Here is a 14,521-nt window from a genome sequence, read left to right as displayed (position 1 = left end):
ATTTTGAAGAGTCATCAACGATCATTGTACTGTTGTGACATTCCTCGATTGCAGAATTTTCTTTCGATATATTTAAAAAGGTGACTCCTCTTACAATTAACTTTTTTTAATTAGTATTTGAATTTCATTCCTAGTTCATTAATCCACAATTGTCAGCGAGTGTAGAGTGAGGGTTAATAAACCTCTTTTTCCATTTCGCAACAATTATTGTCAATCTGATTTTAACATTTTTAAGGCTACTACATCGATAGTCTTGCTCAAGATTACATAATTCATCTTTCAAGATTTCGCAACCAACATTCCTTCTGTCAAAAGAGCGTGGCAATAATTTAATTGAAATTATTCGTATCGATAATTCCGAATTACTGAAAATAGAAATTCTCTTTAACTGTATGCATTATTATATATTATTCAGAAAAAAAGTAATTAAGTTTGTGTAATTTTAAAACAGTCTGAATGAAAATTAAAAATGAACTTATAGTTTGTTTCAATATTAAGAGTTGAATGCTTCTATCAGAAATCCTTAATTCTATCGTCTAAAGTGCTAGAAGAATGGAGAAAATTTACAATCCCGAAATTTCTGTTGAAGTAAAGGTCTTTAAGCATCACTACCGTGACACAATTGTCTTGATTTAGTAGTGCTAATCGCACTTGTGGGCTACTGAATAAAGCCGCGGCGAGGAATATATGCCTCCGGTTGAGTAACAAAACTCCCGATTAATCGATTATAGTAATTAATTAAGATTTTCACCCAAGCAGTTCTCACAGCTTTGGATCTAAAATTCAATTTAGCTTTACGCCCCCCCAAAGTTCAATTGTAACCTCGCACGAAGCTACAAACAGGGATCAAACTCGCGGACGAACTTAGAAGCGGCATTTCCTTTTCTTTTTTAAGTTAAGCAGATCTGTCAGATTATTAATTAAAAAATAATTGAGGTAACATTTATTTGCAACTAATCAATAATTATTTAGCCTAGCTAACTATTTTTTTGAATTATTTGAAGAGAAGTTTACGTTTATCTTTGGTAAGTTCAACATCCAGTATAAAGGGGACAGACTATATAAAAAGCGTTAAAATTTAATAGTGTAAGTTAAAAGAGAATTTCTCGTAGACAAAATACTTTTACAAGAGATGAGAAAAATTTAATTTTGCAAGACTTTGCGTTTCTATTGGAACCGATTCTCCACTGACATTACGGTTTAAAAGCTCAGCCCAGGTCCATTGAGAATCGCTTTGATCCAAACGGTAAACGATATTGATATATTCATATTTTGTGATTGTACAGAGATATAAAAGTACATTCTTCCAAAAATTGAGTATAATAACCTACAGAAAGTTTCAAAGGACTTATTTTTATAGGACTTTTATTTCACTATTCGATATCTAATTGAGTCTCACATATTTGAATTTAACGGTTTTCTATTGAACAGTTACTAGAAAGTGCAAAAACGATAGCTTTTGTCGATTTATGGAGAATTCTAGCAGTTTAGAAAAAATTTCATGACGATTTACACATAATAATTTCTTGGAAATTTTTGAAAATTGGAAATTAAATCAAATAATCAATATATTGAAATAAATGATATTTTCTAGCATGTAATAGATTATATTGAAATTCAATCACTTCCTGAAATATTTCAACGTTAGCGGAACATTGACTGTGTATTGCTTACTTATCACTTTTTTTCCTCACTTGCTTTCAAGAACTTACTTCATTTAAAGTGAATGCACAGCAATTTGATCAAAAACAATTCTCTCAAGTCTTTTTTAATACTTTTTCCCTGGATAAAGTAACAAAATGTGAGACTGAGAAGTTTCTAAGTAGCTTGAAGTGCTTTTGATTTGAGCTAGGGACCATGTCAGTAAAAGAACTTCCCGTTAACTCGAAGCTCTAAACTTTTAATCCCTTACGAAGTTTTATGATTACCTATTGACTATATCAAGTATCCATAAGTGTTTTTAAAATTTATTTATTCTCTTGATGTTCGGTTTCTGTAATCAATAGGTCAGAGATTATAATTTTGTTAATTCAATATTTTTTAAAACTTTTTGATAAAATTCTACTTTGAACTAGGTTTAATATTTTTCAACAAAAAAGTTTCTAGAAGCAAAAAATATTCTCACAGATAACATGGTCAGTGAAGAAGATAGTAATAGTTGAGATGAGAAAAGATAAACTCTTCAAAAGATGAACGAGAATGTCGTAAAAATTGTTACCTCTTCCAACACCCAAAATATTTACATAAAAGAAATGCAGATGTTCTAGAATGTTCCAGAATAAAGGTAAATGTTTCAAAGACATGAAAAGGAATACCTTAAACATTTCGTGCCTCCGGGAAACCCAGCTAGTGGATTTTATCGAAACTTGGTACTTAGGGGTTTTTGGAGTCGCTAATTACGAATCTGAAGTCAAATTTTTAAAATTCAAAATGGCGGAGCCAATATGGCGGATATTTTTTTCAAAATTGCTCAAATGTGCCGGAGAACTAACGTTTATTATATCTGATCATTAATATAGGATGATACAACTTTTGTCATCAGTTAGGAAAGTAAAGAAGTTAGGATAAATAAGAGTTAGAAAAATTTTCGATTCGAAATATCAAAAAGCAAGTATGTGATTTGATAAGGGGAATATTGTATAACACTTTAGAACTTTATGCTTTGTACACCAGCACATGAATTTCAGGAAATCAATACTTACTCTAGGTTTATCAAAAGATGACCTAAACTACAAATCCACAACATATATTTGTATTTAGTAATTAACTATGATCAATTTTCGAAATAAATTTTGTTTCATGACGCAATTAAAAAGCCATAGTAAATATTTTTATAGGTCTTCATAAAACACTTTGCAATTGATCGGCATAATTGACTGCTTCGAAACTTTCTGTAACAAGTTGTTAATCTGCAGACAATAATTCCAAATTGTGTGATAATAAACCTATAAACGCAAAATCCTGTTGTGACCGGAACGGAGATCGAGTTAAGCGAAACGAATCGATCCATGAACACGTGTATATGCCTCAAATTTATACCGGAAACACATTATCGGTTCTGCTCGGTTTCAGGGGTCACATTTCCCTGGGGAATTATAACTTCGTGACTGTGATAATTCAAAGGAAATATACTGAAATCGTTGTCGAAGCACATTGAAGTATTGTATTTCAACACTGGTGACGAACTAAGTCCTTGTGGACATTCAGTGTCAATTATTTGATGACACACTATGTTCTTTAAAAAGATTTTTTCTAAGATACTTAAAAAAAAATAATCAATACTTGAGGACAAAGGGCATTAAAGAATTTCCTTTTAGATAAATTGAATGGGACACTTTTTGTTTGACAGTCAATTAGTTAACGACTTCAAATAAATTACTATCACTGTTAGATTTATTTTGTTTTATTTCTTAATTAGTTAATTCTTTCCTCAGAGAAAATATTTTTTATCTCAAGTAAGAAAAGTTCATTATTGTAGGAAAAATGAGAAATTCAGATGTACAGCGTGAAAACTATGAAGCAAAAAGGGAAATTGTAGAATTACGCGTCTAAACAAGTTATGAAGAAGACAAATGAGAATTATTAAAAAAAAGAAATAGACATTTCAGGAAAAAAGATTAAGACAAAAGTTAAATAGAGTCGTAATTTGAACTACTAGTTGTTTTCCAAGACGCTGCTCTATCGGATTTTTTAATTGGCGTGAAACTTGTGAGTTGTAATATTAAAGCAAAAAGAAATTACATTGTTATTACATAATCACTAAAGGATAAATATTTTTATCATTAATCCAATAATGTTTCTGCATTGATTTTTGAACATCAATTAGAAATTACAATAATGGCATTAATTATGTGTTATTTGTGTCTTTATTTAGTCATTTGGATATTATAAAGAGTTGTGACAAGTGTGTGTCTATATAGGTATTAACGCAAACAATAGGGATCACCACTCATGTTTAATTCAGTATTATACTCCAATGCTGATTGACGTTGGCTAGATCATGAATTTGCAGACCTTAATGTTTGCACCAACTGTTTATGCTATTAACACTGCTTGCTATTTTTCAAATAATCATGTGACGTCAGTGTTAGTTAAATTTTAACTTTTGAACTCTATTCCGTTTTTTTTACTTTTCGGTATAATGTTATTTGTATTATAGTCATTATTCTGGCACAAATAACGAAAAATTTTTATTATTATAATTGATTTTTACATTATTGCTGTCACAATACTTAATTCGAGATTTTATTAATACGTTGTTTCCATTAAATGCAGGATTGATATTAATTATTGTTTCTTACTTATAGAAAAATTTAGCACAATTAATACTTGTAAATTGGATCGTCAACCAAGTCAACGTCAATAATAAAAGAAAGAGCTTGATGGGGAAAGGGTGACGCAGGCAGAAGGGAGTGTTATGCTTGTCTCCAATGTCGTACTTTTGGACAACGAGTTTAGTGTTCGTTCTGTGCACCACTATTTGTGTTACAATCGATTTCATGACTAAATATACCTTCGTGATAGGGAAATATAAATACAATGTTTTGAAGAAAATATTAACAGAATAAAATTGTGAAACTCAAAGAGTTATGTGTTTAGGTTAATGAACCAAAATCACACCACTGCCTAAATCTGCATGGCTGCGGAGATTGACTTGGACCTATGTTTGTTTAGAAGTTCCTCTTCCACTACTTGTATTGGTAGCGATTGACCGTATCGTAAAATCTTCCTAATAATGGGCACTGTGTGATATTTATACCGGATCTAACTTTAAAAAAGTTTACAGATGCTGGTTAACTAACTTTTTACTAGGGTTGTACCTATTGATCTTAGAGTGAGTGCTATTTAGAAATTAGGAATTTAGAAATTTCGATAAATCGATCATCTTTTCATGGACTTTATCCACATATCTATTAAGTATCCCCTAAGTCATAGATCCATCATCAGCATTTTCTCATATATTTAACTTGTTTCACTGTACATTATCTCATCTAATAAATTGATCCGGAGTTCACCTACAGCGCACTTAGGTTAATACCCATTGTACCCATCTCCAATTTGCTCGTGTGAATTAAACTTATTTCGAGATCTGTTCTTCTCCAGAAGTTCAGCATTCCTTCTATCGATAAGTTGTTAATGGTCAATAAATGCGTGGCCTCAACTAAAGTGTCCGATCCAGCTAACGCCGGGCATACTTGATCTAATTTTTGTGTCGTTGTTTCGGTGCTTGTCTCAAACAATCTGCACAAAGATAACACTTTTCTATCTATTTTGTGCTAATGGTAGTTTAATAGACCGTCCTTTGAGCAGACAAATTAAAATTTTAACTCTGATCTTATCGAATTGCACAAGATTGCTTGCTCGCCAACACTGGTTCAAGATTAAACAATATCAATACCTGACGTAGGCAGTCACCAATACCGACTAAAAACCTCTTCTTGATTCCCCTGGGTTTCAAACCTTCTATCCACCTATGGAACTAACTTTCAGCTTCATCCTTCGCAGATGAATGGTCCTATTTAGTCACTAACGCGACTCTTTTGTGCCGCTCTTGTTCTGTCCTTATTTTCTCCTCGTCCTTGACAAAACCTTCTTTGCTTCCTCTACAGAAGAACTTCGCCTGGCATAAGAAGCAACATAGGCTCTTCTTGCAATCTGCTACCTTAAAGCCGGCTTCTCTGCACTTAAAGCACGCAGCAGACCTATCTACTGCTTGGCAGTCTCGACCTATATGGCCATAGTCAAGGCATCTGACACCTTGTGACTCTTCTTCTAAGCTTGCAGAATTACGCGTCTACTTGGCTGGTGATCACGATAGCGAGCTTTATTCCTCGTTTATTTGGTCCAAGGACCGTCTGCTTCCTACTGGTACCGTAGAATTTTTCCAGGGCATCCTGAACTTCCTCCTTTTCTGTAAGGGCATCCATATCGCGGATTTCCAGTCTAGTTTGGCGGTTCGTCATCTGCACCTTACCCAAAGCTCTAATTAGCTTTGTCACCTTCTCGGTGAAAGACGCCTTATTTGAAATACCTTTCATTTTAATAAGGAGGTCTCCCTTTTTAGTAGGTAAAGCTCCCACAACCCTTGTCTGACTGTCCTCCAGGTCAGCCACTGCACGAACTTTCTGCAGCACTTTGGCGAATGTTGTTCCTTCAGCCACTTTAACGATCATTGTTGTTCGCTGTTGTGAATGTCTTTCTTCCTTGACTGAATTCGGCTTTGGTGCCCTTTTGGTCCTCTTGCCTTCAGTCTTTTTAGGAGGTCCCTCCTCCTTCTTCCTGTTTGTGTCCTTCGCAAACTCAGGACCGCTTCTCTTCCGCTTCTGACTCTCCAAGACAACGTTATTAGCATTGCTGCGTTAAAACAGTCACGTCTCAACCTTCGGTCTTGGCGTGCTTCTTCCGACCAACTTAATCCCTGATAGAACTTCTCATCTTTTGTGGTCGCTGCTGCGTGCTTCTCTTTGACATCCTGTATGAGCGAAGTTAAGCTTCTGAGTCCACCCTTGATTGTCATATTGACATTTTTATGGATTTCACAGGATTTCATCATTCATCTCGATCTTCGTTAAAGCTTCGTCAATCGCAGAAGCGTTACTAAAGACAGAAATGCAGCTGGCTTGACTTGTTATACTGCTCGTACTCCCTCGTCCCTCCACCTTGTCCACCATGATATGTGGCACTTGCAACGCATTGTTGCCCTCCTGCATCTTTGGGCCACTGGACACCGTCCTCACGCCAGGTGCTTGACGATCGAAACCAGTGAGAGATTTAGCCGAAGCATTACCCCGCAGTTACTGTTCCTTGTTTTTACAATCGCTCATACTTGATTTTTTCTTTTTTCTGGTATTGGTTCGCGATGAATATTTGATTTCCTCGATACCACCTATTTCTAGAAAGCAACCCAATCCACCACCTTGGACGTGTCCGATAGAAGACCAGCAACCGCGGACAAGAGAATAAGTCCTAATGTGCTCCAGTTAAAACAAAGTGCCAACCGGACACGGAGTGATCATCCATGCTGCATTAAACTTAGGATATAGAATTACAATATTGTGTAGAATGCATTATCAAAATATATTAAATTGTAAAATCGTCGTCTAGGTTCTTCACTTCGGACAACGTTATTGCCAAAGAAAAGAGAATGCCGAACTGACATCCCAACAATTATTTATTGAAACAAATATTAGATAGGGTATCCCTGCATAAGTTAGGTACTAACTTACTCTACAGAGTTGTCAATGAAATGAAGTCAGCGGAGAAGGAACGTTTTACTTCTTTACTGAATCTTGTTTGTGACATGTTACTTTGATGAGTTGTCAGTTCGGTATAATAATTAACATCCTGAACGAAAGTTAGTATCCTCGAAGACGATCTCCTTTTATTCCGTTCAATGTGGTAGGAATTAAGTAAACTATTTACGTAAGCAAATTTTTGTATCATTCCAATTATGCAACTCTTGGTATTGTATAATAAATCTCTATATTTAAATTAGTTGTTGAAAACTCCAAAGGGAAGGAAATTATTATTAATAAAATTTCCCTACCAAAAACTATTTACATTAACAATATTATTAACATTTCTATCGATTTTTTAAAAATCATCTTATTCAGTTGGAATTTTCTGCGTCGTATAGAATTCTCATTATAAACCAAGCTTCATTCCATATCTAAACATTATTTTAATATCTCACCATACCATCAATTTCAATAACAGTTTAATTTAAAACGACCCTTAAGGCAATTCGAGTTTATAAGAAGATGTTTGAAGAACGAGATTTTAAGAGCACCTATATTTTCAATTGAAATCTCTTCCTTCTAATATCTTCTGTAATTTGAGAACGATGTGAAAATACTGCTTTATTTAACAGACAATTTTTAATCCACAATTTTGTTTGACTTTCGTTATTTATATTTTAAGAAATTGTAGATAAATAAGAAAAAGTACTATTTTTAATAAACTTAAATTCCAATGGTAAATTCATTGTATCCGAGTTGAATTTTTATAATATAACAGATATATATATTACAGGCCATGAGATGGAAAGATGAAAATTTTCTTTCTGTAACAAAAACATATAAACAAATAATTGAGTTACAAGGGAAGGAGAATATTTCTAAAGATCACGTTCTTGGAAGGTCCAATTTTCGGACTGACTTGTCGATAATTAAGGGGAATACGTGAGCTGACTTTTGATGTTCTTATGAAACTTAGTGGACAGAAACTAGTGTATATAGTGAACACACGCTAGAAGTAAAATATTTGTCTGCATTATGTTCTCCCTTACTTTTATAAAGTTATTTTTATAGTCCATGGTTCAGATACTTTTATAGGAACGGTAACGCTAATGCGATCCTTCTGGAGTTTTAACCTTCAGTTTTTTTTTTGAATAATCGTAAATTTTAAATTGTGTTCAAGATACCAGAATACTTTACGAGATTTATTGAGTTCAGAAATACTATTTCACCAAATTGTCAGTATCAAAAGTAAATTCACAATGGGATAATTAATTTTTTTAATGATTATTAATCAACTTAATGCAAAAGTTATTTCGCAAAAATAAATTTTTTACGCTATTAGTAATAACCAATTTTGTCACTATTAGATTTAAAATCAAAACAATCAAATACTTAATATAAAATTGTGTTCCGATACGGAATAGATTAATAGATAGAAAAAAACTGGTAAAGTTTTTACTGCGGAGAATGTTTATCGTTTTTATGTAAATTTAATTTAATATTAGGATTTTTCATATAAATTATCGCATAGTAGAAAAAAGCATTAGGTACAATAGATACAAATGATCTATTTTAAATTTTAATTAATTGAAAGCATAAATGATTTTACAATGTTTAATAATGTGAATTATGAAAACGTTATTTGGAACAAGTAGCGCAAAAGCAGAAGCTAATTTATTACTGAAATGACATGATTCATCTTGACAAGAACAAATGATCGAAGAGTAAATTACTCTCGTGTTTCATCGAGTTATCTTGAAGTGATTCGACTCCTGAGGCTTTGCACAAAACTTTGAAGTATAAGGGTATCCTAAGTCTTTAAGAATATTTTCTAGCTGCAGGAGCTAAATTTAATTGGTCATTAATGCTCTTAAAGAAGAAAATGTAATTCTTTTACAGAGAGCGTAGATCAAAGTTTTTAACCTTCATGAAAGTATAATGCCCATCATTCTCTTAACTCAGAAACATTACTTTACGATTGAAATAATAATTTTTATAACGAGACATACATTATTTATGACTCGATATTTTATAATTATAGTAGTTATAGTATACTATAGATTATAGTATTTTCTTTTGTTTCTTGTTTCAGGTGCAATTTTTACAGAAGATCAAAAAGATAGTCCAATAGAGTTGGCTTTTAAATACGCTGTGTACAGAATCAATAAGGATAGGAGTCTTCTTCCTAACACCAGTTTGGTGTACGATATTCAATATGTGCCTAAAGATGATTCATTTAGAACTTCCAAAAAGGGTGAGTAATTAAATTTCAGTAATTTATAATTTACTAAATCAATAGTCAGTTTTTTTCATGCTGAACTTAATTAACGCTTCTGCTAGTAACGCGTATATTATATTCAGTAAATAATTAAACCATTCATTAAGGTTGTGGTGACGTAAGTAATTAGAGATAAAGCGATAGTGATTAGATAATTAGTTTGACCAAAATATTCTACCTCTAAACCTGATCTATGTATAATTATAATTTCTATAAGAAAGATTAGAAATCGATTTTTAAAAATTTTGCTTACCGACCCACTTAATAAACAACCGTTGTCAAGAAAATTGTGGTCATCTTTAAAGTCTTACTTTACTTAGAACCCTATTCACTAATTCTTCCAAAGCCTATGTAAAGATGGAACCCTTTTGTCGACGAAGCTTGGGACGAGCGCCTGAACCTTCATATTAGGTTCATATATTCAATGAATACGTCTTTAATTTATTGCTTTACTTTTCATTTTATCGTATTTGTATTAAAATAAATTGTTTACTACTATCTACTATCTTGAAAAGTCAAGAATATTCATTCAAGAAAAATATTTTAATCATTTGTGTGTTCAATTTGTTTGCTGTCACTTTATAAATAAGCTTGATGTATATTTTGTAACCTAAATAGGCGAACCACGTTAGCATATAAATATGTAAATACAGGGAGGGTGGTTAAAATGAATTTCTATCACCTCTCGACGTCTACTGGCAAATACGTGGAATCTCACATCCTGTTCAAGGGTTTCTCCTCTAAATGTATCCTTCCATGAAATTCCCTTCATAAATCCTCTCTCCCATGACGCGTTTGTCTCTCACAGTTTTATTGTTTTTTTTTCCACCAACATGTTCCACTATTTTTTTCATTTTTCTTTCCTCTCGAGATACTTGTTCCGCAACCTTAATTTAAATTAGTAAAATTCTACTGATTTAACTGGAGAGACGGATTTAACAATGCAAAGGGTTGGAGAATTATTATTATTGTCAAACATCAAATAGAAATTTAAATCAACTATTAAGCAGACAGAATTCATCTAGATTACTCATTTCCAAACAATAAGTCAATGGCATTAGAATTTAATATTATATACATTGTGGAAAATAATTTGACAATCATTTTAGAACATTACTATTCATTTCTGTTATGGTACTTACGCATATATACATGTTTCTCTAACATGGACTTTACTATATTTGTCAGCAGAACAATATATTATATGTGCAGAGTGCACGTTGTAAAACGTTTCATAAAATGCGTCGTGAAAACAAAGCCAAATGGTGGCGTTGGATGTACAATTTTTCATATTTCATTCTTCCATTTTTTTTTTCTTCTTTTGAAATGTACATATTTTTGCAGTTGGAAGCAAAAATAATATGACAACCTGTATTAACTTCTTATCTATCTTTTCAGAAGCATATAATGCACTGTGAACATAAAATACACGGAGAGACCGAGATTACTAATTTTTGTATAAAATCACACTAGAATTTACTATTTTCACATTGCAACCACCGGAAATAAGGGGACTTTTTGTATTTTTTACTATTTTCTACACTAAGTCACTAATCCCGACAAATGTTCACCAAATTAGCAAAGTTTCTTACTATTTCGTCCAATAGTTCCAAATAACTGTAGTAAACTCAGAAGCACTGTGTACGTAAAATTACTACAGTCGTTTGTAAATGCAGAAAGAAAGAGTGAAAGAAAAAATACGGATTTTTGTCGCCGGTTTCCCGTCAATTCTTGACTAATGGAGACAAACTGGAAGGATTTTTACATACACAGACACACACACACTTATATATTTGAAGACACACACATGTTTATTTCACTTATATATATAGACGCGGTTAATTAATACACTAATACACAACTGCACGCACGACAACGAATTTCACTGAAAGTATACATCTTTGTTTCCTTATATATTGAATGATGAAAATTTACAGCACTTACGAGAAAGCAATTTACTTTTAACAACTTATTATAAGACATAGTTCTTGGGACAGGAATAAATGCAAAGTTTATTAATTTATAATGGTCAATTTCTGAGATACCGAACGACCTACGTTTCACTTTATATTTAATTATTGTAGATAATATCCAAATTTATTTTACATACGCGAAACATAGTCACTGTCAATGATCGGATGGCATCGGCTCATTTACGGAGATTGACGAAGTTAGCAACCAATAGAAATGCAGGCGCCATATGACTGCACTCGCTAGCCACACTTGCTCACCAAAAATTACTACAGTGGATCGTAGGTTTTAGTGGAAAATGTTTTCATTTGTCAGATTTTGTCTAATTAAATTAGAGAAAACTATAATCAATTTTTGCTACATTTACAACTCTTACACAAAATATTAAAACTTGCTATTTCAATGTAGCAAATTTATCTATTTCTTTTGTAAATTTATCTAATTCTGTAGCACATTATGCTAAAAGTCCCCTTATTTCCGGTCATTGCAACCATTTTTAGTAATTTTTACGAATGTGGGTCTCTCCGTGTATAACATTTATCAAGATATCCAACTGTAAATTAACTACAATAAAAATTGTTACGTAGACAAATAAATAATGGTCACAAAATAAAAAAAATTATTTTTACTTTACGAAGATATAAAAATTGCGTTATGGTCAGCAATATGTCTACCTCTATACCTTTATTAGTTCCAAGTTCATATATATGTGTGTTATGAAACGTGTTAACGAGTCAGTCCAGTTCCTTCCTTTAAGTACTGCTACTTTTTATAACAAACTATCATACTCAGAAGTGATATAATTGTAAAAAGGATCTTCTAATAAATCAGACTTTAACTTTTTTTAAATCTTAGTAACATAACTAGAATCATTATTAGAATAAGTTGTCAAAAAGCGGTTCTCTCGTTAATAAAGGGAGAATTAACAGTCTGCGGGAAAATATAATAATCTGCATAAGGGAAAACCGATAATGTAGAGAAATACATATTTAACAACAAATTCAGCAGCATCAGTTTACATATTACACGGAAACAAAATACATCGAAATAATTATACCACTATTAGAATAAGAAATAATCTTTAAATGTAAAATGGTAAATATCAATCGGATAGTTCATCGGTATAAATATCAATCGGTAGTATAGTTCATATAAATTATTCTGCAAAAGCATAATTATGTCTAATTATGAGCGAGAACTTTTCTTTATTCAAAGATAATTTTACTACTACTTTTGCAGAAATATAAAAGACACGTTATAACATAAATAAATTCTAAAATTTAAACAGAGTTCACCAGTATTTAAATTTTTAAAGCTTTTTAAAGTGTATTTAAAGTATTTAAAAAAATTTTATTTAAAAATAATAATAATACGAAAAATTTATTCAACACTCAAAAATGCGAAGCAAACCTGTCAATATTACCGCGCGTCAAATGTTAATCATTTCATTTCAATAAAATAATACTTTGGAGTGAGATGTTGTCCAAACTAGCTTAGGGATTATTGCGCCTATATGTCAGATAACATTACCTAAAATTTCTTTGAAAATTCTTTTGTATTTTTTGAGAAAACCCGTGGGAATTATTACACGTACTCATTGAAGTTGGCGAATAATTAAAATTAACAATAAAAAGAGTTAGAGCAACTTCCTTTTTCCACATAGCAGTTAATTATAAAAAATCCTTTGATGTCAGTCGACTTTTAGTTGAGGTGGTAAAAGTATTCATTTAAACATTTTTGACCCGCTTGCTCTCGACTCAAATGACATTTTACGTGCACATAATTTTAGAATTCAAAATTTTTAACAAAATCTTAATTTTTAAAAAAATGACATATTTTTCAAACTAAATGTACTGAACAAGTGCAAAATTCCTTGAGAAATAGATTTCTATTCTATTCGACAAAGTCGTAATTTTGGAATTCCTCAGTAATGGGTGCACCCGTGATAAGGCATACCACATCTCCACTTAATGTCTTCTACAAATGATTCTAATTGAAATTTTTTTTCTTTCAGTAGATCCTTTTATTTTATTTTAATTTACTTTTTTATTATTTAAATGGAATTTAATTATTTTTAAACTATTTTGACCCATTATCTATATTCTCATTTTAATTAAATCGTTAATCCAAAGATGCCATTGAGTTTTGTTAACAGAAGATCAAAGAAATATTCCAAACGGACAATTTTAAGGAAAAGATAAAAAAAACGTAAAGGTCTTGAAATTATCTTATCGTCGAATTCCCTTTCAAATGTTTTTGATTTAAAATTATAATTAATTTATGACATAAAAATAACAATATTTAATGTATATATATTTTTCTATACTACAATACGTAATACGTATAAAAGAATCAGCAAAGTGAATTAAAGGAAAAATCTTTTTTAACATTTTAAGATGTCAGAAAAGATTTTAATATATTCTCTGCTATGATTCAGCGATTTGGTATATATTTAAAAAGACGTTAAACGACGTGCTAAGAATTTTTTTGACACTTGAAGTAACATGACAGAATTGTATACGTTTCTTTTTCGTGAATAAGAAAAATTGTTGTAAAATGAATTGAGCCCCTATTATTGTCGATTTATTTCTGCTTATAGATATATCAATTTCTTTAATATGCTGACGCAACATTTCACGGTAATATGTGTGCAATTGTTATTATGACAACTTTATAATAAATCACGAATTTCATATCTGTATTATAGAAATTTTTGTTTTGATTAATAACTCAATTTTTTTAGAGTATTGATTTTAAACTGCAAATTGGTAATGTGTTGCGTATAATGAAATGGATTACACAGCCACACAAAAATAAAATTTTTTGTTTCTGATCTGGAGGTCTCACTAGGTGTACCTTATGTATTTTGGGTCGCTGACAACGAATTTGAAGTCAATTTTTAAAAATTAAAAATAGCGGATCCAATATATCCGACCCTTATTTAAAAAACTCATTAAATTCGCTCGAAACTTGTTAGGCAGGGGGTTTTCGGAGTCGCTGAATTTTTCCAAAGGGTGTCCGCCATATTGGATTC

The 14,521-nt window shown here is 31.7% G+C and overlaps 1 protein-coding gene across 6 annotated transcripts in view; it reads left to right on the top strand.

Annotated features, from left to right (window-relative positions):
• LOC122509087 (glutamate receptor ionotropic, kainate 2) overlaps window positions 1–14,521 on the top strand; it is a 129,831-nt gene that overhangs the window by 70,549 nt on the left and 44,761 nt on the right. For all 6 annotated transcript variants that reach the window (XM_043622849.1, XM_043622851.1, XM_043622852.1 and 3 more), the window contains exon 3: window positions 9,331–9,492. In XM_043622849.1, the coding sequence (XP_043478784.1) occupies window positions 9,331–9,492 (162 nt within the window). The remainder of the gene's footprint in view (window positions 1–9,330; window positions 9,493–14,521) is intronic.

Source organism: Leptopilina heterotoma, unplaced genomic scaffold (assembly GCF_015476425.1).
Source record: "Leptopilina heterotoma isolate Lh14 unplaced genomic scaffold, ASM1547642v1 Lhet_6, whole genome shotgun sequence".
Taxonomy (NCBI): domain Eukaryota; kingdom Metazoa; phylum Arthropoda; class Insecta; order Hymenoptera; family Figitidae; genus Leptopilina; species Leptopilina heterotoma.
Note: the sequence above shows the minus strand (reverse complement) of the source record. Positions and strands in the feature narration are given on the sequence as shown.